Below are 22,011 nucleotides of genomic sequence, written 5' to 3' on the forward strand. Positions count from 1 at the left end.
TGGCTTGCATTGCACAGGAAGACGTGCATTTATCTCCAGAGTTCACAGTAGGAAAGTAGAATTACAAAGTGGGGCAGTGTCGTGTGAAACTGGGATCAATATTAATTGAAGTGGGAAAGCTGAAAGTGATAATGTTGTAACCATTCTCTGTGTAGTATTTCATATTGTTGTGTAGTGTATGTCATGTAATTTGAGTATGTGTGGTTTCCATGGGTGTGTAGCGAAGTAGTTTCAAAAGATTAGTGGGTTATGCTTGTTCCTTCTGTACCGCTCGGTCTGGAGGAAAGTTTCGTGATGATGATTGTGAGAGTCGAAGTGTGAGGTATAATAAAAGATCCACCAACCTATCCAGAAAGTGCACTGTAGCGTTAAATAAATTACGAGACCATAATATAGAGATTCACTAATGTAAAGCCATGCCCATTGGGCGGAATTTCTCATATGTTATTGTTGTAGGTTATAGAATTTGTGTGTTTAGGTTAGGGAATTTATCAGAATAAATCAGTTAGTGAAAAGAAAGAGATTGGTAGACTATTCCTTCAAATTGTATGTTGTCATAATGTCCCGAATTTATAATGTGTGCGCCATTCATATTCAGTGGGATGGCCACGTGTTAATAAAAGCCGTCAAATAAAAGACAAAAAAGAAAATGTGGTACTGCCAGTGCGTAGTGTACAGTCAGAGTTCTGTAAATCACTGATAGTCAGATATGCGTTTCCGTTGCGTAGTAATCATATAGGAGGATAACTTGTAACTTAAGTGAGAGTACTAGAGTTCATGTTACTCGTTAAATTAAGAATGAATCCACTCGCTTGGCAGACCACTCATCTTGCAGGCCTGACTGCTTGATGCCACAGTATGAGCAAGGCATGTGGGTGCCTCTCATAATTTCGACCCTGCCAGGATATTTTGCTGTTAGAATTTCCTGTTAAGATTTTTTATTATTTTTTGATGGAATATATCGTGATAGCGCTAAGAAGTAAAGTTTTTTTTTCTGTTTGCAATTTCTTTCTGGATTGGTGAGGATCTTTTATTTTTTTATGTAATTAATTGCTATATCGTCCAAGGCTGGAAGATCGTTATAATTTTTTTTGCGTAATGTCCGTAGTAACTAGGTCGCAGTCGAAAAGTGTAGCCAGCATGGAGAATAGCGATTCTGGGGTGGACGTAGCAGTGCAGCAGGAAGTAGCTGTTGACCATGGGTTAATGAGCGGGGACGGCAAGCACTCAGAAGGGGTTGAATTGTTCACTGGACCGCTGCAAGGTGATCCTTTATGCGGCGGGCTTTGTCCACAAACGCGGGCTTTTCCCGACGACGCGGGCGAGCCGGGACTAGGTCAGGTATGCAGTGAAAGTGCAGCTACCCTTAGCGAAGCTACGGTTTCACAGGCGAACGAGATGAGCGCACTGAAAGTAGCAAATGACAGTGTGCTACTGCAGTTGTTACAGCAGATGAATAGAGACAATAAGGAGAGAGATAGGGAGAATAAAGAGAGGGATAGAGAAAATAAGGAAAGATGGGAAGCGATGAATAGAGACAATAAGGAGAGAGATAGTGAGAATAAGGAAAGATTTGAAGCAACTAAGGAAAGATTGGAGGCAATGGATAAGGGAAATAAAGAGGCAATGAGGAAGCTACACACAATTATCGATGAGCGTCTGTCCGCAGTTAATAATCGGTTAGATGAGGGGGAGAAGAATCTGAATGCAGTGAAGCAAGAATGTGATGCCGTGAAAGAAAAAGCCAATAATTTGGAGGTACGAATAAGTGCAATAGAGAGCGGTATTACAGAACGTAGGGACGTGTTGCCGGATGAGCGGATCAAAGAGATAGTGGAGGACTTACTTGTAGATAAACAAGGGGCATTAGACAGCGTGGAAGCTCAAGTCACCCGGCAGGAAGTGGCGCTAAATAAACACAGGGATGAAGTTGCGGAGGTAGTGGTCAGAATGAATACGATTAGCGCAGATGTAGAAAAGATCAGTATGAGAGGGGAAACAGGCTCTGACAGTACGCAGCGAGAGGTTTATGCCGACCAGGAGGAGATACAATCACTATTACAGTTTAGAGAGGCACAATTAGAAACAAATAGGAAACATAGGGAAGAACTTGCACAGTTGCAATTAGCGTGCAGAAGTGAAGGAGAAACACCACCAGGTAGACTGCAGAGGGAGAGTGAGATAAATTCAAAAAACGAAAATAGACAGAAAGAGGAAGACGAACTCAGAGATTTAGAAGAACGGTTGTGTCGGATAAAACAGGTGGCAAACCCGACTGGGTATGGTCCAAGGTCGGAAAACATAAGTGCGGAAGAAGAATGTAGGAGGCACTTCGTGTCGGTACAAACGTACACTTGTTTTCCGGATCCTGATAATTACCAACATCCATGCCTGTGGCTGTCTCAGTTTCAAGATTCATTACCTTCATCGTGGGGACCGCTCCTCAAAACGAAGTTTGTGTATAACCATTTGAGGGACGAGGCTGGAGCGAAAATGCAAGAAGACATTAAAGACTGCAGTAGTTATTTAAATGAATTCTGGTCGAAAAGTAAGCAGGATCTGGTTAAGCAAAGCATATTGATGATGCCAAATTGTAACGAAGGTGGTATAAGAGATCCAGTGTCGTGCTATCAGGAAATGCTGAGACGAAATAGGTATTTGGATGTGACATACGAACCTGGGGAGCTCATTAGAATCTGTATAACGAAGTTGCCAGTGAGATTGCGCAGAGATATAGTGATAGCAGGCAGAGGCTTAGACGATTCCGCGTCATTTCAGCACTTGTTACAGGAACTGGGTAATGAGAGCAATATCGTGAACGGAGACACGACTCATAGGTCAGATAGTGTCGAGGATAGCAACGGCAGAAACTATCAGAATGACAGGAGAGCATGGAATCCAGGCATTTCATTCTTGTCATAATGGATTGAAGAATAGGAGAAACTAATCCAACATATCAGCCCTTAGCATCTTGCCTTAAAACACATGCAGCTGGCACTGAAAATTGTCTACGTAGCAGACAAACTCTACTAATATGTAGGAGTGCAAATACCATACTTCTGATCAGGGAATAAAACACCAGTAATGGCATCTGTTAGGCTGGTCTCTCAGAGCAAAATTTGAAAATTTTTATTTGGAACAGTAAAGTAAAAGAACTGTTTCTTCAAAGAAACCAGTTGATAAAATGTTATGTAATAATGCCAAGGAGTCCAGTATAATTAGTGCGATTTGACTATTGCAGGTACTTAATACGTAATGTAAAGTAAACATTGTGATCGAAGTTTTTAAATTAGATGCCATCTGATCTATAGTATGTCATTGTCGTGATGACAGTTATAATGAAGTGCTGTGTATGGGTGTTCGGAATCTGGTGTTAGTGAAAGATGCCACTAGCACCAAAGTTACTAACACTTGGGCTGCCCATTTCTCCCAGGTTGTATACTCTCTGCACACATTTAATTTTCATGTAAGCTCAGATTCCTAACTAGCGAATTATTTACTGTGTACAGTTAACCATTTAGAGTGAGGCGGATTGTCCATGAAAATGCTGTACTGATTGAGACGATCAAGGGCAAACAATCGCGTGGGCTTCATCACATTTCTAACGTCAAATTATGAAAAAGTTAAGGATAGATTGAAAGTAGGCAATTTATGGTAGATAGTCAGTGTATTTATTTGTGGTGTGTAACGTTGTGCAGGGTCAAATCGAACATAAGAATTTTCAGGCGGGATGTCAGGAAGTATGACGGAATAGACTGGTCGAATGAGTCATGAACAGGAGTCGACAGAGTGGTGTATGTACGTATTTTTTGTCATATGAATAAGGATCAAGCAGAAACGACGTGATGATTAATGAGTGGATAAAGATGGTAGATAGAGAGGCGACGTGATAAATAGTAGTGGATAAAGGTGATATTTAAGGAAAGAAGTGACGTGAAGCAGTGTGATTAATAAAAAGAGATTCGACGTGATGAAACAGTGGTAAATAAAGGTGAGTAGAATTAATAATGTGGAGATGTCTTAGATGTATGTTACAGAGGGTCCTGTGTATGCTGCAATAGAGATTGATGCCAATGGCGAAGGAAGACCAGGAAATGATGGAGTAATGGACGGACGGAGAGCCGAAATACGAATGAAGAGATGAGGACAACTGCACAATGTGAAGGGACATGAAGGGAGTATGAGATTCAGATGGTGAACGTTGTGGAATACTGACGTAAGATGTAATATAAGTGTAGATCTAATTCTTACCATAAGACTTGCAATTTGGCGAAAATAATATTTTTTGTTGTTGTTGAAGCCTGGTACCAGTATAACTAATTAAAACGGTACCAAGAATGTGTACAGTTATTTTGAAGGATGAATAATTTGTGTATTTTTTGTTCTTAGATCAAATGTCGCAATTCTAAGTGATATTTAGCAGGAGGAATGCAGAGGTAAGCCGATGGAGAGAGGTGCCAGATTGAAAGGACGAATTTGGAGACTGGAAAGCTATCTCCGAAACAGCTTCATGTGTTATGTGGTTGAGTATAAGGGAGCGAAGGTATGGTATGTTGTCGTGAGAGTGGTGGTGTTATGAGTATAAGGGAGCAAAGGTATGGTATGTTGTCGTGAGTGTGGTGGTGTTAAGGTTAGCTGACTTCTAGACCTATTCTGTTAGTGTATTAATGGACTGAATGAGAAGGAAAATGTGATGTCTGGTGAGTGAGAGTCGTAGAGTACTGTGATCAATGCGCACACTCCTGTAAAGGGGATGCTACCGATCTGTAACTGAAACATTATTGTGTATTGTTTGATTTGGATGAACCTCGATGGCAGGTCAGGATCTAACATGTGGATGGTACATACGTGTCCTAGAAATGTTGTTATATATAATAAAGTGTAAAATAGATAAAGAGATACTAATTTCAGTGTGTCACAAGCACAAAGGTGCATTGTATGTGGTAGATTTAGAGTCATCAGTTTCTGAAATGTTTATTGTGTTAGGATGTTAAAGTAGTTTACCACTTAATAACATGTGATAGGTAATGGTGAGCTGTGTAGATGATTTCTTATTTTTTTGTTGGAACACTTTCAAGGGGTATTAATTTCAGTCTGTCACAAGCACAAAGGTGCGTTGTATATTGTAGTATTAGAATAAACAGTTTCTAATATTTGCACTGTGATAGGACGTTAAAGTAGTCTACTATTTGAAATTGTAATTATGAGCTGTATAGATTGTTTATTATTCCTTTTGTTTTTTTTACACTTTCATGTTTTGTATGAGGGACGACAGGTACAATCAATAGCACAAGTGTGGGCTGTATATAGAAAAGGGATAAATGTTGATGTTGTATGTGTAGAAAACTAGGGTGTATAACTTCATTTTTTTTAGAACAAAGATTCTTTTTATTACCACTGCATCTAATAGATCATACATGTAATCAATGATTATTTAAATATATCCTTTTTGTCTGTAATGTTGCGAGATGCGCGGAAGAGTCTGACTGATTGGGTGTCGTAGCGCTGAGGGCTACACCGAACACGCCCGTACCACATAAGCCAAGCAGACGGCGGCAACAGAACCGCGGCACTCCCCACTCCATTGCCGGTCAGGGTACGCTCCACGCGCCCGCTACAGCAGGTCAACGGCCTGGGGCGACACGCACGTACCACTGGCCATTCATAAGTTCCGCCACCCTTACGACTGGGGAAAGTATCCCGCAGAGGCAACAGCGGGTGGTTTCTTCTGCTCAACGGGGCGCGCGCGGCGGCGCCACGGCAGAATGGACGACGCGCGGCAGAGCCCGGCGGGCATTTTTTACCAGCAACTATTAACTAGTGCTGGACTGTGGAGCCGTGAAACAAGACGACTGCTCGTATGTCTCCATAAGGTGGAAAGTGAAGGACTGGTGTTTCCACGTTGTGAGTGGTGGAAAAGATTTTGTCTTTAGCAGACAGGACGATCGTTTTGTTTTGTCTTGATCACAGAACGGTGGGATCCATAAACTTTTGGCAGTGACTTGTTCAGTGTGCTTTGTGAATTGCATGTGGGACGCTTGGTATTCTTAAAGAGGACAGTTGTTGTTTGGTGGCTAATTATTGTATGAACGCAAGAAACTAGAGTGGGACATTGACATTTGCGTTTGTAGTGGGAGACATTTCCTTAATTGGTGCGGGAATAAGTGCTGTTTGTTGGAACTTACGACTTTTAATTACATCATGAACTGAAAGGACAGAACCGTGGGTAATAGTAGTTGTAGGGCCATTTTTGGACGACCAGATTCGTGTGGATGGTACGCTGAGAGTGACTATGACATTTGTGTTTAATGTGAGATACAGTTTACTGTTCAGTGCGTGTACAAAATGCCGATTTGAATGACTTAAAGACTTTCGTCCGGGTAACCATGGGAGAGCTTTGACACCGAGACAGTGTTTCTAGGGAACCTGTCAGCAACTTTTTCGACCCCAAGAAAATCACAGAATGAAATGATTCCGTGTGACTCGCAAGATAGGGAATAATGTATTTGTACTTGTAATTGTGTAAATTTTTTTTATATGTTTCATTCCTGAAGGGACAGCAAGTGTAATTGTATTTCATTAACATTTGTGTTTAGAATAGTTAGTGTTTGTTTTTTGTTTGTTCTGGGTTATCAAGTTCACGTAGCATTTTCATTAGAAATGGCGTAATATTAACGTAGCGGCTCTTGTTGCATAGGTCAGTAAGGTTGTCACAGGGGACAAGAATTTGCATTGCACAACAAATATCGGGATTAACTGATGCATTTTGATGTCGTGGACAGTAATGATCTTGTTGGTGTGTTGACTGCAGCCACTTATTTGCAATATCACAGTGGTGATATTTCACATTAAAGTGTAAAGAAGGCTAGTCGAAATGCAAGTTCTTGTCGTCTAAATGTGTAACAACAGAGAAATGAGCAGTAGAGTAAGAGTACGAGAGCTACTGGTGGATTCAAGCACTTATTGCTAAACTATTTACTGCGTGTATTGATCAAAGTTGATGGACTGACTGGCTCAGCAGCAGGTATTTGTACTGGTGGATAAGGATAAGGTTAAACTCACTGTCGAGTAGTTGTGGCAATTGCTTAAGTGATGAAAGTTAACGTGGTATGACATGATGTCTTAGGTTGACTATATTACGTAACCAGTATGTAACTTGTGGTATATTTCATTGTTTTTCTTCTCAGTTTTATTTCTCTGTAGGTTTGATGTATATTTTAGAGTAATGGTATGGAGCCTGACATTCTACATGTAACTAGTGTACGAAATTTTTTCTTCTGTTGATTTTGTTTTGTATTTAGACTTTGCTGTGTAAAGTTTTTTACCCCGCAATTTATGAATGTCAGATTACTTGCTCTGTGTTTGGACGGTGAGCTATTTAAAATTTCATGAGTACAATTAGTATTTTTTTTTATTTGTCATAGAATTAGTGAAGTTTGGATTACTCATAAAAATAACGAAGATCCCAGTAACTAAGCCAATTTTTATCTCACCATTATTTATTTTATTTGTATGATGTGATGTTTTATTTGTCATTTGGATTGTTGTAACTATGTATGTGTACGTTACTCCGGATTGTGGAGAGTACAATAATGCAACAACTGTGTCAAAAATTTGCTAAAGTAACAACATTTGGTCGTCAATTTGAGGTCACCAGGGGCTAAGGTCTCCTCCTGGTTACTTTGATGACTTGTTATGTTTGTTCTAATACAGTTTTCTAAAAAAAAAAAATGTTCGGAACTACCCTCGCATTGCAAGGATAGTACCGTGCCATTTTTTTCTGCATGGGTAGCCGGTGGTGAAAGGGTACAGTACCGCCCGACATTGAATATAGGTACAACATACTTCAGTATTTTCGTCAGAACAACACTTTTTTTTGTAAAATAACTCAATTTCAATTAATACAGCGAAGCCGGATACCAGTGTAGGAAAGAATGACAATTTATTTATTTAATTTATCATATGTGCACTCCCACAAAATAAATCCCTACATCCAGTTTGGTGAGATCTTTTGAAATGAATGAATGTATGGTCGTCTGCTAACCACAGATAGTGAAGGTGAATATATGATCATCTTTGAGTCGATCCTTTGGCCACCTTTGGTGGAACCAAAGAGATGAAATTTACCAGAGCTTTGAGCGCCTGAAATGTGGCTGACCAATAAGGTAGCAAGGTGCTTCTCCCACTTCGACAGAGGTGCGAGAGAACCTGAATACGGCCATGTTTCGGCACTCTGCCGCTGGATCCTGTGCTGTTAACACCTGTTTTAGATGTGCTCCGTAATGACGAAAGAGTGGAGGCATGGTATGCATGTGGAATATTTAAGAGTAGTTTGAAATAATAATTTCTCTATTTCAGGAACTTTTGTGGGGAGAATTAAATGTCAGGCAGGTAATATTAATGGGATTGTAGTAATCTTCGGAAGTGACCAACGGTCACAAAGAAACCACGTGTAGCAATAAGTTGAAATACTTCCGTGTGCTTAAGCTAAGCTGAATTACTAGCGTGTGTACAATAAGTTGAAATATTTAAGAAATAGCGTGTGTACCATGAGTTGAAATATTTAAGAAATGGCGTGTGCAGGACTTGAAATTAGAGACGAGTACTTCCACGTGGTGAGTACTGTGTGAGTCTCAATCTGTGTATGAGACAAAGGATAAAGAGAAGTACTCGTCCATGGCATCAGTTCGCGTGTGTGATGAATACATTAATACTACATTGCGTGTGACGCTAGATTCAAACTCTGAGAGAGAAGTAAGGTGAGTCGGCCGTCTATCCAGCAACGCCACATGGCTTGCATTGCACAGGAAGACGTGCATTTATCTCCAGAGTTCACAGTAGGAAAGTAGAATTACAAAGTGGGGCAGTGTCGTGTGAAACTGGGATCAATATTAATTGAAGTGGGAAAGCTGAAAGTGATAATGTTGTAACCATTCTCTGTGTAGTATTTCATATTGTTGTGTAGTGTATGTCATGTAATTTGAGTATGTGTGGTTTCCATGGGTGTGTAGCGAAGTAGTTTCAAAAGATTAGTGGGTTATGCTTGTTCCTTCTGTACCGCTCGGTCTGGAGGAAAGTTTCGTGATGATGATTGTGAGAGTCGAAGTGTGAGGTATAATAAAAGATCCACCAACCTATCCAGAAAGTGCACTGTAGCGTTAAATAAATTACGAGACCATAATATAGAGATTCACTAATGTAAAGCCATGCCCATTGGGCGGAATTTCTCATATGTTATTGTTGTAGGTTATAGAATTTGTGTGTTTAGGTTAGGGAATTTATCAGAATAAATCAGTTAGTGAAAAGAAAGAGATTGGTAGACTATTCCTTCAAATTGTATGTTGTCATAATGTCCCGAATTTATAATGTGTGCGCCATTCATATTCAGTGGGATGGCCACGTGTTAATAAAAGCCGTCAAATAAAAGACAAAAAAGAAAATGTGGTACTGCCAGTGCGTAGTGTACAGTCAGAGTTCTGTAAATCACTGATAGTCAGATATGCGTTTCCGTTGCGTAGTAATCATATAGGAGGATAACTTGTAACTTAAGTGAGAGTACTAGAGTTCATGTTACTCGTTAAATTAAGAATGAATCCACTCGCTTGGCAGACCACTCATCTTGCAGGCCTGACTGCTTGATGCCACAGTATGAGCAAGGCATGTGGGTGCCTCTCATAATTTCGACCCTGCCAGGATATTTTGCTGTTAGAATTTCCTGTTAAGATTTTTTATTATTTTTTGATGGAATATATCGTGATAGCGCTAAGAAGTAAAGTTTTTTTTTCTGTTTGCAATTTCTTTCTGGATTGGTGAGGATCTTTTATTTTTTTATGTAATTAATTGCTATATCGTCCAAGGCTGGAAGATCGTTATAATTTTTTTTGCGTAATGTCCGTAGTAACTAGGTCGCAGTCGAAAAGTGTAGCCAGCATGGAGAATAGCGATTCTGGGGTGGACGTAGCAGTGCAGCAGGAAGTAGCTGTTGACCATGGGTTAATGAGCGGGGACGGCAAGCACTCAGAAGGGGTTGAATTGTTCACTGGACCGCTGCAAGGTGATCCTTTATGCGGCGGGCTTTGTCCACAAACGCGGGCTTTTCCCGACGACGCGGGCGAGCCGGGACTAGGTCAGGTATGCAGTGAAAGTGCAGCTACCCTTAGCGAAGCTACGGTTTCACAGGCGAACGAGATGAGCGCACTGAAAGTAGCAAATGACAGTGTGCTACTGCAGTTGTTACAGCAGATGAATAGAGACAATAAGGAGAGAGATAGGGAGAATAAAGAGAGGGATAGAGAAAATAAGGAAAGATGGGAAGCGATGAATAGAGACAATAAGGAGAGAGATAGTGAGAATAAGGAAAGATTTGAAGCAACTAAGGAAAGATTGGAGGCAATGGATAAGGGAAATAAAGAGGCAATGAGGAAGCTACACACAATTATCGATGAGCGTCTGTCCGCAGTTAATAATCGGTTAGATGAGGGGGAGAAGAATCTGAATGCAGTGAAGCAAGAATGTGATGCCGTGAAAGAAAAAGCCAATAATTTGGAGGTACGAATAAGTGCAATAGAGAGCGGTATTACAGAACGTAGGGACGTGTTGCCGGATGAGCGGATCAAAGAGATAGTGGAGGACTTACTTGTAGATAAACAAGGGGCATTAGACAGCGTGGAAGCTCAAGTCACCCGGCAGGAAGTGGCGCTAAATAAACACAGGGATGAAGTTGCGGAGGTAGTGGTCAGAATGAATACGATTAGCGCAGATGTAGAAAAGATCAGTATGAGAGGGGAAACAGGCTCTGACAGTACGCAGCGAGAGGTTTATGCCGACCAGGAGGAGATACAATCACTATTACAGTTTAGAGAGGCACAATTAGAAACAAATAGGAAACATAGGGAAGAACTTGCACAGTTGCAATTAGCGTGCAGAAGTGAAGGAGAAACACCACCAGGTAGACTGCAGAGGGAGAGTGAGATAAATTCAAAAAACGAAAATAGACAGAAAGAGGAAGACGAACTCAGAGATTTAGAAGAACGGTTGTGTCGGATAAAACAGGTGGCAAACCCGACTGGGTATGGTCCAAGGTCGGAAAACATAAGTGCGGAAGAAGAATGTAGGAGGCACTTCGTGTCGGTACAAACGTACACTTGTTTTCCGGATCCTGATAATTACCAACATCCATGCCTGTGGCTGTCTCAGTTTCAAGATTCATTACCTTCATCGTGGGGACCGCTCCTCAAAACGAAGTTTGTGTATAACCATTTGAGGGACGAGGCTGGAGCGAAAATGCAAGAAGACATTAAAGACTGCAGTAGTTATTTAAATGAATTCTGGTCGAAAAGTAAGCAGGATCTGGTTAAGCAAAGCATATTGATGATGCCAAATTGTAACGAAGGTGGTATAAGAGATCCAGTGTCGTGCTATCAGGAAATGCTGAGACGAAATAGGTATTTGGATGTGACATACGAACCTGGGGAGCTCATTAGAATCTGTATAACGAAGTTGCCAGTGAGATTGCGCAGAGATATAGTGATAGCAGGCAGAGGCTTAGACGATTCCGCGTCATTTCAGCACTTGTTACAGGAACTGGGTAATGAGAGCAATATCGTGAACGGAGACACGACTCATAGGTCAGATAGTGTCGAGGATAGCAACGGCAGAAACTATCAGAATGACAGGAGAGCATGGAATCCAGGCATTTCATTCTTGTCATAATGGATTGAAGAATAGGAGAAACTAATCCAACATATCAGCCCTTAGCATCTTGCCTTAAAACACATGCAGCTGGCACTGAAAATTGTCTACGTAGCAGACAAACTCTACTAATATGTAGGAGTGCAAATACCATACTTCTGATCAGGGAATAAAACACCAGTAATGGCATCTGTTAGGCTGGTCTCTCAGAGCAAAATTTGAAAATTTTTATTTGGAACAGTAAAGTAAAAGAACTGTTTCTTCAAAGAAACCAGTTGATAAAATGTTATGTAATAATGCCAAGGAGTCCAGTATAATTAGTGCGATTTGACTATTGCAGGTACTTAATACGTAATGTAAAGTAAACATTGTGATCGAAGTTTTTAAATTAGATGCCATCTGATCTATAGTATGTCATTGTCGTGATGACAGTTATAATGAAGTGCTGTGTATGGGTGTTCGGAATCTGGTGTTAGTGAAAGATGCCACTAGCACCAAAGTTACTAACACTTGGGCTGCCCATTTCTCCCAGGTTGTATACTCTCTGCACACATTTAATTTTCATGTAAGCTCAGATTCCTAACTAGCGAATTATTTACTGTGTACAGTTAACCATTTAGAGTGAGGCGGATTGTCCATGAAAATGCTGTACTGATTGAGACGATCAAGGGCAAACAATCGCGTGGGCTTCATCACATTTCTAACGTCAAATTATGAAAAAGTTAAGGATAGATTGAAAGTAGGCAATTTATGGTAGATAGTCAGTGTATTTATTTGTGGTGTGTAACGTTGTGCAGGGTCAAATCGAACATAAGAATTTTCAGGCGGGATGTCAGGAAGTATGACGGAATAGACTGGTCGAATGAGTCATGAACAGGAGTCGACAGAGTGGTGTATGTACGTATTTTTTGTCATATGAATAAGGATCAAGCAGAAACGACGTGATGATTAATGAGTGGATAAAGATGGTAGATAGAGAGGCGACGTGATAAATAGTAGTGGATAAAGGTGATATTTAAGGAAAGAAGTGACGTGAAGCAGTGTGATTAATAAAAAGAGATTCGACGTGATGAAACAGTGGTAAATAAAGGTGAGTAGAATTAATAATGTGGAGATGTCTTAGATGTATGTTACAGAGGGTCCTGTGTATGCTGCAATAGAGATTGATGCCAATGGCGAAGGAAGACCAGGAAATGATGGAGTAATGGACGGACGGAGAGCCGAAATACGAATGAAGAGATGAGGACAACTGCACAATGTGAAGGGACATGAAGGGAGTATGAGATTCAGATGGTGAACGTTGTGGAATACTGACGTAAGATGTAATATAAGTGTAGATCTAATTCTTACCATAAGATTTGCAATTTGGCGAAAATAATATTTTTTGTTGTTGTTGAAGCCTGGTACCAGTATAACTAATTAAAACGGTACCAAGAATGTGTACAGTTATTTTGAAGGATGAATAATTTGTGTATTTTTTGTTCTTAGATCAAATGTCGCAATTCTAAGTGATATTTAGCAGGAGGAATGCAGAGGTAAGCCGATGGAGAGAGGTGCCAGATTGAAAGGACGAATTTGGAGACTGGAAAGCTATCTCCGAAACAGCTTCATGTGTTATGTGGTTGAGTATAAGGGAGCGAAGGTATGGTATGTTGTCGTGAGAGTGGTGGTGTTATGAGTATAAGGGAGCAAAGGTATGGTATGTTGTCGTGAGTGTGGTGGTGTTAAGGTTAGCTGACTTCTAGACCTATTCTGTTAGTGTATTAATGGACTGAATGAGAAGGAAAATGTGATGTCTGGTGAGTGAGAGTCGTAGAGTACTGTGATCAATGCGCACACTCCTGTAAAGGGGATGCTACCGATCTGTAACTGAAACATTATTGTGTATTGTTTGATTTGGATGAACCTCGATGGCAGGTCAGGATCTAACATGTGGATGGTACATACGTGTCCTAGAAATGTTGTTATATATAATAAAGTGTAAAATAGATAAAGAGATACTAATTTCAGTGTGTCACAAGCACAAAGGTGCATTGTATGTGGTAGATTTAGAGTCATCAGTTTCTGAAATGTTTATTGTGTTAGGATGTTAAAGTAGTTTACCACTTAATAACATGTGATAGGTAATGGTGAGCTGTGTAGATGATTTCTTATTTTTTTGTTGGAACACTTTCAAGGGGTATTAATTTCAGTCTGTCACAAGCACAAAGGTGCGTTGTATATTGTAGTATTAGAATAAACAGTTTCTAATATTTGCACTGTGATAGGACGTTAAAGTAGTCTACTATTTGAAATTGTAATTATGAGCTGTATAGATTGTTTATTATTCCTTTTGTTTTTTTTACACTTTCATGTTTTGTATGAGGGACGACAGGTACAATCAATAGCACAAGTGTGGGCTGTATATAGAAAAGGGATAAATGTTGATGTTGTATGTGTAGAAAACTAGGGTGTATAACTTCATTTTTTTTAGAACAAAGATTCTTTTTATTACCACTGCATCTAATAGATCATACATGTAATCAATGATTATTTAAATATATCCTTTTTGTCTGTAATGTTGCGAGATGCGCGGAAGAGTCTGACTGATTGGGTGTCGTAGCGCTGAGGGCTACACCGAACACGCCCGTACCACATAAGCCAAGCAGACGGCGGCAACAGAACCGCGGCACTCCCCACTCCATTGCCGGTCAGGGTACGCTCCACGCGCCCGCTACAGCAGGTCAACGGCCTGGGGCGACACGCACGTACCACTGGCCATTCATAAGTTCCGCCACCCTTACGACTGGGGAAAGTATCCCGCAGAGGCAACAGCGGGTGGTTTCTTCTGCTCAACGGGGCGCGCGCGGCGGCGCCACGGCAGAATGGACGACGCGCGGCAGAGCCCGGCGGGCATTTTTTACCAGCAACTATTAACTAGTGCTGGACTGTGGAGCCGTGAAACAAGACGACTGCTCGTATGTCTCCATAAGGTGGAAAGTGAAGGACTGGTGTTTCCACGTTGTGAGTGGTGGAAAAGATTTTGTCTTTAGCAGACAGGACGATCGTTTTGTTTTGTCTTGATCACAGAACGGTGGGATCCATAAACTTTTGGCAGTGACTTGTTCAGTGTGCTTTGTGAATTGCATGTGGGACGCTTGGTATTCTTAAAGAGGACAGTTGTTGTTTGGTGGCTAATTATTGTATGAACGCAAGAAACTAGAGTGGGACATTGACATTTGCGTTTGTAGTGGGAGACATTTCCTTAATTGGTGCGGGAATAAGTGCTGTTTGTTGGAACTTACGACTTTTAATTACATCATGAACTGAAAGGACAGAACCGTGGGTAATAGTAGTTGTAGGGCCATTTTTGGACGACCAGATTCGTGTGGATGGTACGCTGAGAGTGACTATGACATTTGTGTTTAATGTGAGATACAGTTTACTGTTCAGTGCGTGTACAAAATGCCGATTTGAATGACTTAAAGACTTTCGTCCGGGTAACCATGGGAGAGCTTTGACACCGAGACAGTGTTTCTAGGGAACCTGTCAGCAACTTTTTCGACCCCAAGAAAATCACAGAATGAAATGATTCCGTGTGACTCGCAAGATAGGGAATAATGTATTTGTACTTGTAATTGTGTAAATTTTTTTTATATGTTTCATTCCTGAAGGGACAGCAAGTGTAATTGTATTTCATTAACATTTGTGTTTAGAATAGTTAGTGTTTGTTTTTTGTTTGTTCTGGGTTATCAAGTTCACGTAGCATTTTCATTAGAAATGGCGTAATATTAACGTAGCGGCTCTTGTTGCATAGGTCAGTAAGGTTGTCACAGGGGACAAGAATTTGCATTGCACAACAAATATCGGGATTAACTGATGCATTTTGATGTCGTGGACAGTAATGATCTTGTTGGTGTGTTGACTGCAGCCACTTATTTGCAATATCACAGTGGTGATATTTCACATTAAAGTGTAAAGAAGGCTAGTCGAAATGCAAGTTCTTGTCGTCTAAATGTGTAACAACAGAGAAATGAGCAGTAGAGTAAGAGTACGAGAGCTACTGGTGGATTCAAGCACTTATTGCTAAACTATTTACTGCGTGTATTGATCAAAGTTGATGGACTGACTGGCTCAGCAGCAGGTATTTGTACTGGTGGATAAGGATAAGGTTAAACTCACTGTCGAGTAGTTGTGGCAATTGCTTAAGTGATGAAAGTTAACGTGGTATGACATGATGTCTTAGGTTGACTATATTACGTAACCAGTATGTAACTTGTGGTATATTTCATTGTTTTTCTTCTCAGTTTTATTTCTCTGTAGGTTTGATGTATATTTTAGAGTAATGGTATGGAGCCTGACATTCTACATGTAACTAGTGTACGAAATTTTTTCTTCTGTTGATTTTGTTTTGTATTTAGACTTTGCTGTGTAAAGTTTTTTACCCCGCAATTTATGAATGTCAGATTACTTGCTCTGTGTTTGGACGGTGAGCTATTTAAAATTTCATGAGTACAATTAGTATTTTTTTTTATTTGTCATAGAATTAGTGAAGTTTGGATTACTCATAAAAATAACGAAGATCCCAGTAACTAAGCCAATTTTTATCTCACCATTATTTATTTTATTTGTATGATGTGATGTTTTATTTGTCATTTGGATTGTTGTAACTATGTATGTGTACGTTACTCCGGATTGTGGAGAGTACAATAATGCAACAACTGTGTCAAAAATTTGCTAAAGTAACAACATTTGGTCGTCAATTTGAGGTCACCAGGGGCTAAGGTCTCCTCCTGGTTACTTTGATGACTTGTTATGTTTGTTCTAATACAGTTTTCTAAAAAAAAAAAAATGTTCGGAACTACCCTCGCATTGCAAGGATAGTACCGTGCCATTTTTTTCTGCATGGGTAGCCGGTGGTGAAAGGGTACAGTACCGCCCGACATTGAATATAGGTACAACATACTTCAGTATTTTCGTCAGAACAACACTTTTTTTTGTAAAATAACTCAATTTCAATTAATACAGCGAAGCCGGATACCAGTGTAGGAAAGAATGACAATTTATTTATTTAATTTATCATATGTGCACTCCCACAAAATAAATCCCTACATCCAGTTTGGTGAGATCTTTTGAAATGAATGAATGTATGGTCGTCTGCTAACCACAGATAGTGAAGGTGAATATATGATCATCTTTGAGTCGATCCTTTGGCCACCTTTGGTGGAACCAAAGAGATGAAATTTACCAGAGCTTTGAGCGCCTGAAATGTGGCTGACCAATAAGGTAGCAAGGTGCTTCTCCCACTTCGACAGAGGTGCGAGAGAACCTGAATACGGCCATGTTTCGGCACTCTGCCGCTGGATCCTGTGCTGTTAACACCTGTTTTAGATGTGCTCCGTAATGACGAAAGAGTGGAGGCATGGTATGCATGTGGAATATTTAAGAGTAGTTTGAAATAATAATTTCTCTATTTCAGGAACTTTTGTGGGGAGAATTAAATGTCAGGCAGGTAATATTAATGGGATTGTAGTAATCTTCGGAAGTGACCAACGGTCACAAAGAAACCACGTGTAGCAATAAGTTGAAATACTTCCATGTGCTTAAGCTAAGCTGAATTACTAGCGTGTGTACAATAAGTTGAAATATTTAAGAAATAGCGTGTGTACCATGAGTTGAAATATTTAAGAAATGGCGTGTGCAGGACTTGAAATTAGAGACGAGTACTTCCACGTGGTGAGTACTGTGTGAGTCTCAATCTGTGTATGAGACAAAGGATAAAGAGAAGTACTCGTCCATGGCATCAGTTCGCGTGTGTGATGAATACATTAATACTACATTGCGTGTGACGCTAGATTCAAACTCTGAGAGAGAAGTAAGGTGAGTCGGCCGTCTATCCAGCAACGCCACATGGCTTGCATTGCACAGGAAGACGTGCATTTATCTCCAGAGTTCACAGTAGGAAAGTAGAATTACAAAGTGGGGCAGTGTCGTGTGAAACTGGGATCAATATTAATTGAAGTGGGAAAGCTGAAAGTGATAATGTTGTAACCATTCTCTGTGTAGTATTTCATATTGTTGTGTAGTGTATGTCATGTAATTTGAGTATGTGTGGTTTCCATGGGTGTGTAGCGAAGTAGTTTCAAAAGATTAGTGGGTTATGCTTGTTCCTTCTGTACCGCTCGGTCTGGAGGAAAGTTTCGTGATGATGATTGTGAGAGTCGAAGTGTGAGGTATAATAAAAGATCCACCAACCTATCCAGAAAGTGCACTGTAGCGTTAAATAAATTACGAGACCATAATATAGAGATTCACTAATGTAAAGCCATGCCCATTGGGCGGAATTTCTCATATGTTATTGTTGTAGGTTATAGAATTTGTGTGTTTAGGTTAGGGAATTTATCAGAATAAATCAGTTAGTGAAAAGAAAGAGATTGGTAGACTATTCCTTCAAATTGTATGTTGTCATAATGTCCCGAATTTATAATGTGTGCGCCATTCATATTCAGTGGGATGGCCACGTGTTAATAAAAGCCGTCAAATAAAAGACAAAAAAGAAAATGTGGTACTGCCAGTGCGTAGTGTACAGTCAGAGTTCTGTAAATCACTGATAGTCAGATATGCGTTTCCGTTGCGTAGTAATCATATAGGAGGATAACTTGTAACTTAAGTGAGAGTACTAGAGTTCATGTTACTCGTTAAATTAAGAATGAATCCACTCGCTTGGCAGACCACTCATCTTGCAGGCCTGACTGCTTGATGCCACAGTATGAGCAAGGCATGTGGGTGCCTCTCATAATTTCGACCCTGCCAGGATATTTTGCTGTTAGAATTTCCTGTTAAGATTTTTTATTATTTTTTGATGGAATATATCGTGATAGCGCTAAGAAGTAAAGTTTTTTTTTCTGTTTGCAATTTCTTTCTGGATTGGTGAGGATCTTTTATTTTTTTATGTAATTAATTGCTATATCGTCCAAGGCTGGAAGATCGTTATAATTTTTTTTGCGTAATGTCCGTAGTAACTAGGTCGCAGTCGAAAAGTGTAGCCAGCATGGAGAATAGCGATTCTGGGGTGGACGTAGCAGTGCAGCAGGAAGTAGCTGTTGACCATGGGTTAATGAGCGGGGACGGCAAGCACTCAGAAGGGGTTGAATTGTTCACTGGACCGCTGCAAGGTGATCCTTTATGCGGCGGGCTTTGTCCACAAACGCGGGCTTTTCCCGACGACGCGGGCGAGCCGGGACTAGGTCAGGTATGCAGTGAAAGTGCAGCTACCCTTAGCGAAGCTACGGTTTCACAGGCGAACGAGATGAGCGCACTGAAAGTAGCAAATGACAGTGTGCTACTGCAGTTGTTACAGCAGATGAATAGAGACAATAAGGAGAGAGATAGGGAGAATAAAGAGAGGGATAGAGAAAATAAGGAAAGATGGGAAGCGATGAATAGAGACAATAAGGAGAGAGATAGTGAGAATAAGGAAAGATTTGAAGCAACTAAGGAAAGATTGGAGGCAATGGATAAGGGAAATAAAGAGGCAATGAGGAAGCTACACACAATTATCGATGAGCGTCTGTCCGCAGTTAATAATCGGTTAGATGAGGGGGAGAAGAATCTGAATGCAGTGAAGCAAGAATGTGATGCCGTGAAAGAAAAAGCCAATAATTTGGAGGTACGAATAAGTGCAATAGAGAGCGGTATTACAGAACGTAGGGACGTGTTGCCGGATGAGCGGATCAAAGAGATAGTGGAGGACTTACTTGTAGATAAACAAGGGGCATTAGACAGCGTGGAAGCTCAAGTCACCCGGCAGGAAGTGGCGCTAAATAAACACAGGGATGAAGTTGCGGAGGTAGTGGTCAGAATGAATACGATTAGCGCAGATGTAGAAAAGATCAGTATGAGAGGGGAAACAGGCTCTGACAGTACGCAGCGAGAGGTTTATGCCGACCAGGAGGAGATACAATCACTATTACAGTTTAGAGAGGCACAATTAGAAACAAATAGGAAACATAGGGAAGAACTTGCACAGTTGCAATTAGCGTGCAGAAGTGAAGGAGAAACACCACCAGGTAGACTGCAGAGGGAGAGTGAGATAAATTCAAAAAACGAAAATAGACAGAAAGAGGAAGACGAACTCAGAGATTTAGAAGAACGGTTGTGTCGGATAAAACAGGTGGCAAACCCGACTGGGTATGGTCCAAGGTCGGAAAACATAAGTGCGGAAGAAGAATGTAGGAGGCACTTCGTGTCGGTACAAACGTACACTTGTTTTCCGGATCCTGATAATTACCAACATCCATGCCTGTGGCTGTCTCAGTTTCAAGATTCATTACCTTCATCGTGGGGACCGCTCCTCAAAACGAAGTTTGTGTATAACCATTTGAGGGACGAGGCTGGAGCGAAAATGCAAGAAGACATTAAAGACTGCAGTAGTTATTTAAATGAATTCTGGTCGAAAAGTAAGCAGGATCTGGTTAAGCAAAGCATATTGATGATGCCAAATTGTAACGAAGGTGGTATAAGAGATCCAGTGTCGTGCTATCAGGAAATGCTGAGACGAAATAGGTATTTGGATGTGACATACGAACCTGGGGAGCTCATTAGAATCTGTATAACGAAGTTGCCAGTGAGATTGCGCAGAGATATAGTGATAGCAGGCAGAGGCTTAGACGATTCCGCGTCATTTCAGCACTTGTTACAGGAACTGGGTAATGAGAGCAATATCGTGAACGGAGACACGACTCATAGGTCAGATAGTGTCGAGGATAGCAACGGCAGAAACTATCAGAATGACAGGAGAGCATGGAATCCAGGCATTTCATTCTTGTCATAATGGATTGAAGAATAGGAGAAACTAATCCAACATATCAGCCCTTAGCATCTTGCCTTAAAACACATGCAGCTGGCACTGAAAATTGTCTACGTAGCAGACAAACTCTACTAATATGTAGGAGTGCAAATACCATACTTCTGATCAGGGAATAAAACACCAGTAATGGCATCTGTTAGGCTGGTCTCTCAGAGCAAAATTTGAAAATTTTTATTTGGAACAGTAAAGTAAAAGAACTGTTTCTTCAAAGAAACCAGTTGATAAAATGTTATGTAATAATGCCAAGGAGTCCAGTATAATTAGTGCGATTTGACTATTGCAGGTACTTAATACGTAATGTAAAGTAAACATTGTGATCGAAGTTTTTAAATTAGATGCCATCTGATCTATAGTATGTCATTGTCGTGATGACAGTTATAATGAAGTGCTGTGTATGGGTGTTCGGAATCTGGTGTTAGTGAAAGATGCCACTAGCACCAAAGTTACTAACACTTGGGCTGCCCATTTCTCCCAGGTTGTATACTCTCTGCACACATTTAATTTTCATGTAAGCTCAGATTCCTAACTAGCGAATTATTTACTGTGTACAGTTAACCATTTAGAGTGAGGCGGATTGTCCATGAAAATGCTGTACTGATTGAGACGATCAAGGGCAAACAATCGCGTGGGCTTCATCACATTTCTAACGTCAAATTATGAAAAAGTTAAGGATAGATTGAAAGTAGGCAATTTATGGTAGATAGTCAGTGTATTTATTTGTGGTGTGTAACGTTGTGCAGGGTCAAATCGAACATAAGAATTTTCAGGCGGGATGTCAGGAAGTATGACGGAATAGACTGGTCGAATGAGTCATGAACAGGAGTCGACAGAGTGGTGTATGTACGTATTTTTTGTCATATGAATAAGGATCAAGCAGAAACGACGTGATGATTAATGAGTGGATAAAGATGGTAGATAGAGAGGCGACGTGATAAATAGTAGTGGATAAAGGTGATATTTAAGGAAAGAAGTGACGTGAAGCAGTGTTTCACTTCCATACATGGCTACACTCCATACAAATACTTTCAGAAATGACTTCCTGACATTTAAATCTATACTCGATGTTAACAAATTTCTCTTCCTCAGAAACGCTTTCCTTGCCATTGCCAGTCTACATTTTATATCCTCTCTACTTCGACCATCATCAGTTATTTTGCTCCCCAAATAGCAAAACTCCTTTACTACTTTAAGTGTCTCATTTCCTAATCTAATACCCTCAACATCACCCGACTTAATTCGACTACATTCCATTATCCTCGTTTTGCTTTTGTTGATGTTCATCTTATACCCTCCCTTCAAGACACCATCCATTCCGTTCAACTGCTCTTCCAAGTCCTTTGCTGTCTCTGACAGAATTACAATGTCATCAGCGAACCTCAAAGTTTTTATTTCTTCTCCATGGATTTTAATTCCTACTCCAAATTTTTCTTTTGTTTCCTTCACTGCTTGATCAATATACAGATTGAATAACA

At 40.4% G+C, this 22,011-nt stretch overlaps 1 protein-coding gene across 1 annotated transcript in view; it reads left to right on the top strand.

Moving 5' to 3' along the window:
- Nucleotides 1-1,140: 1,140 nt before the first annotated feature.
- Nucleotides 1,141-22,011, top strand: part of LOC126092677 (centrosomal protein of 128 kDa-like) — a 146,856-nt gene continuing 125,985 nt past the window's right edge. The window contains exons 1-3 of the mRNA XM_049908398.1: nt 1,141-1,783; nt 9,899-10,573; nt 18,690-19,519. Of these exons, the coding sequence (XP_049764355.1) occupies nt 1,141-1,783; nt 9,899-10,573; nt 18,690-19,519 (2,148 nt within the window). The remainder of the gene's footprint in view (nt 1,784-9,898; nt 10,574-18,689; nt 19,520-22,011) is intronic.

This window comes from Schistocerca cancellata, chromosome 7, assembly GCF_023864275.1.
Source record: "Schistocerca cancellata isolate TAMUIC-IGC-003103 chromosome 7, iqSchCanc2.1, whole genome shotgun sequence".
Lineage (NCBI taxonomy): Eukaryota > Metazoa > Arthropoda > Insecta > Orthoptera > Acrididae > Schistocerca > Schistocerca cancellata.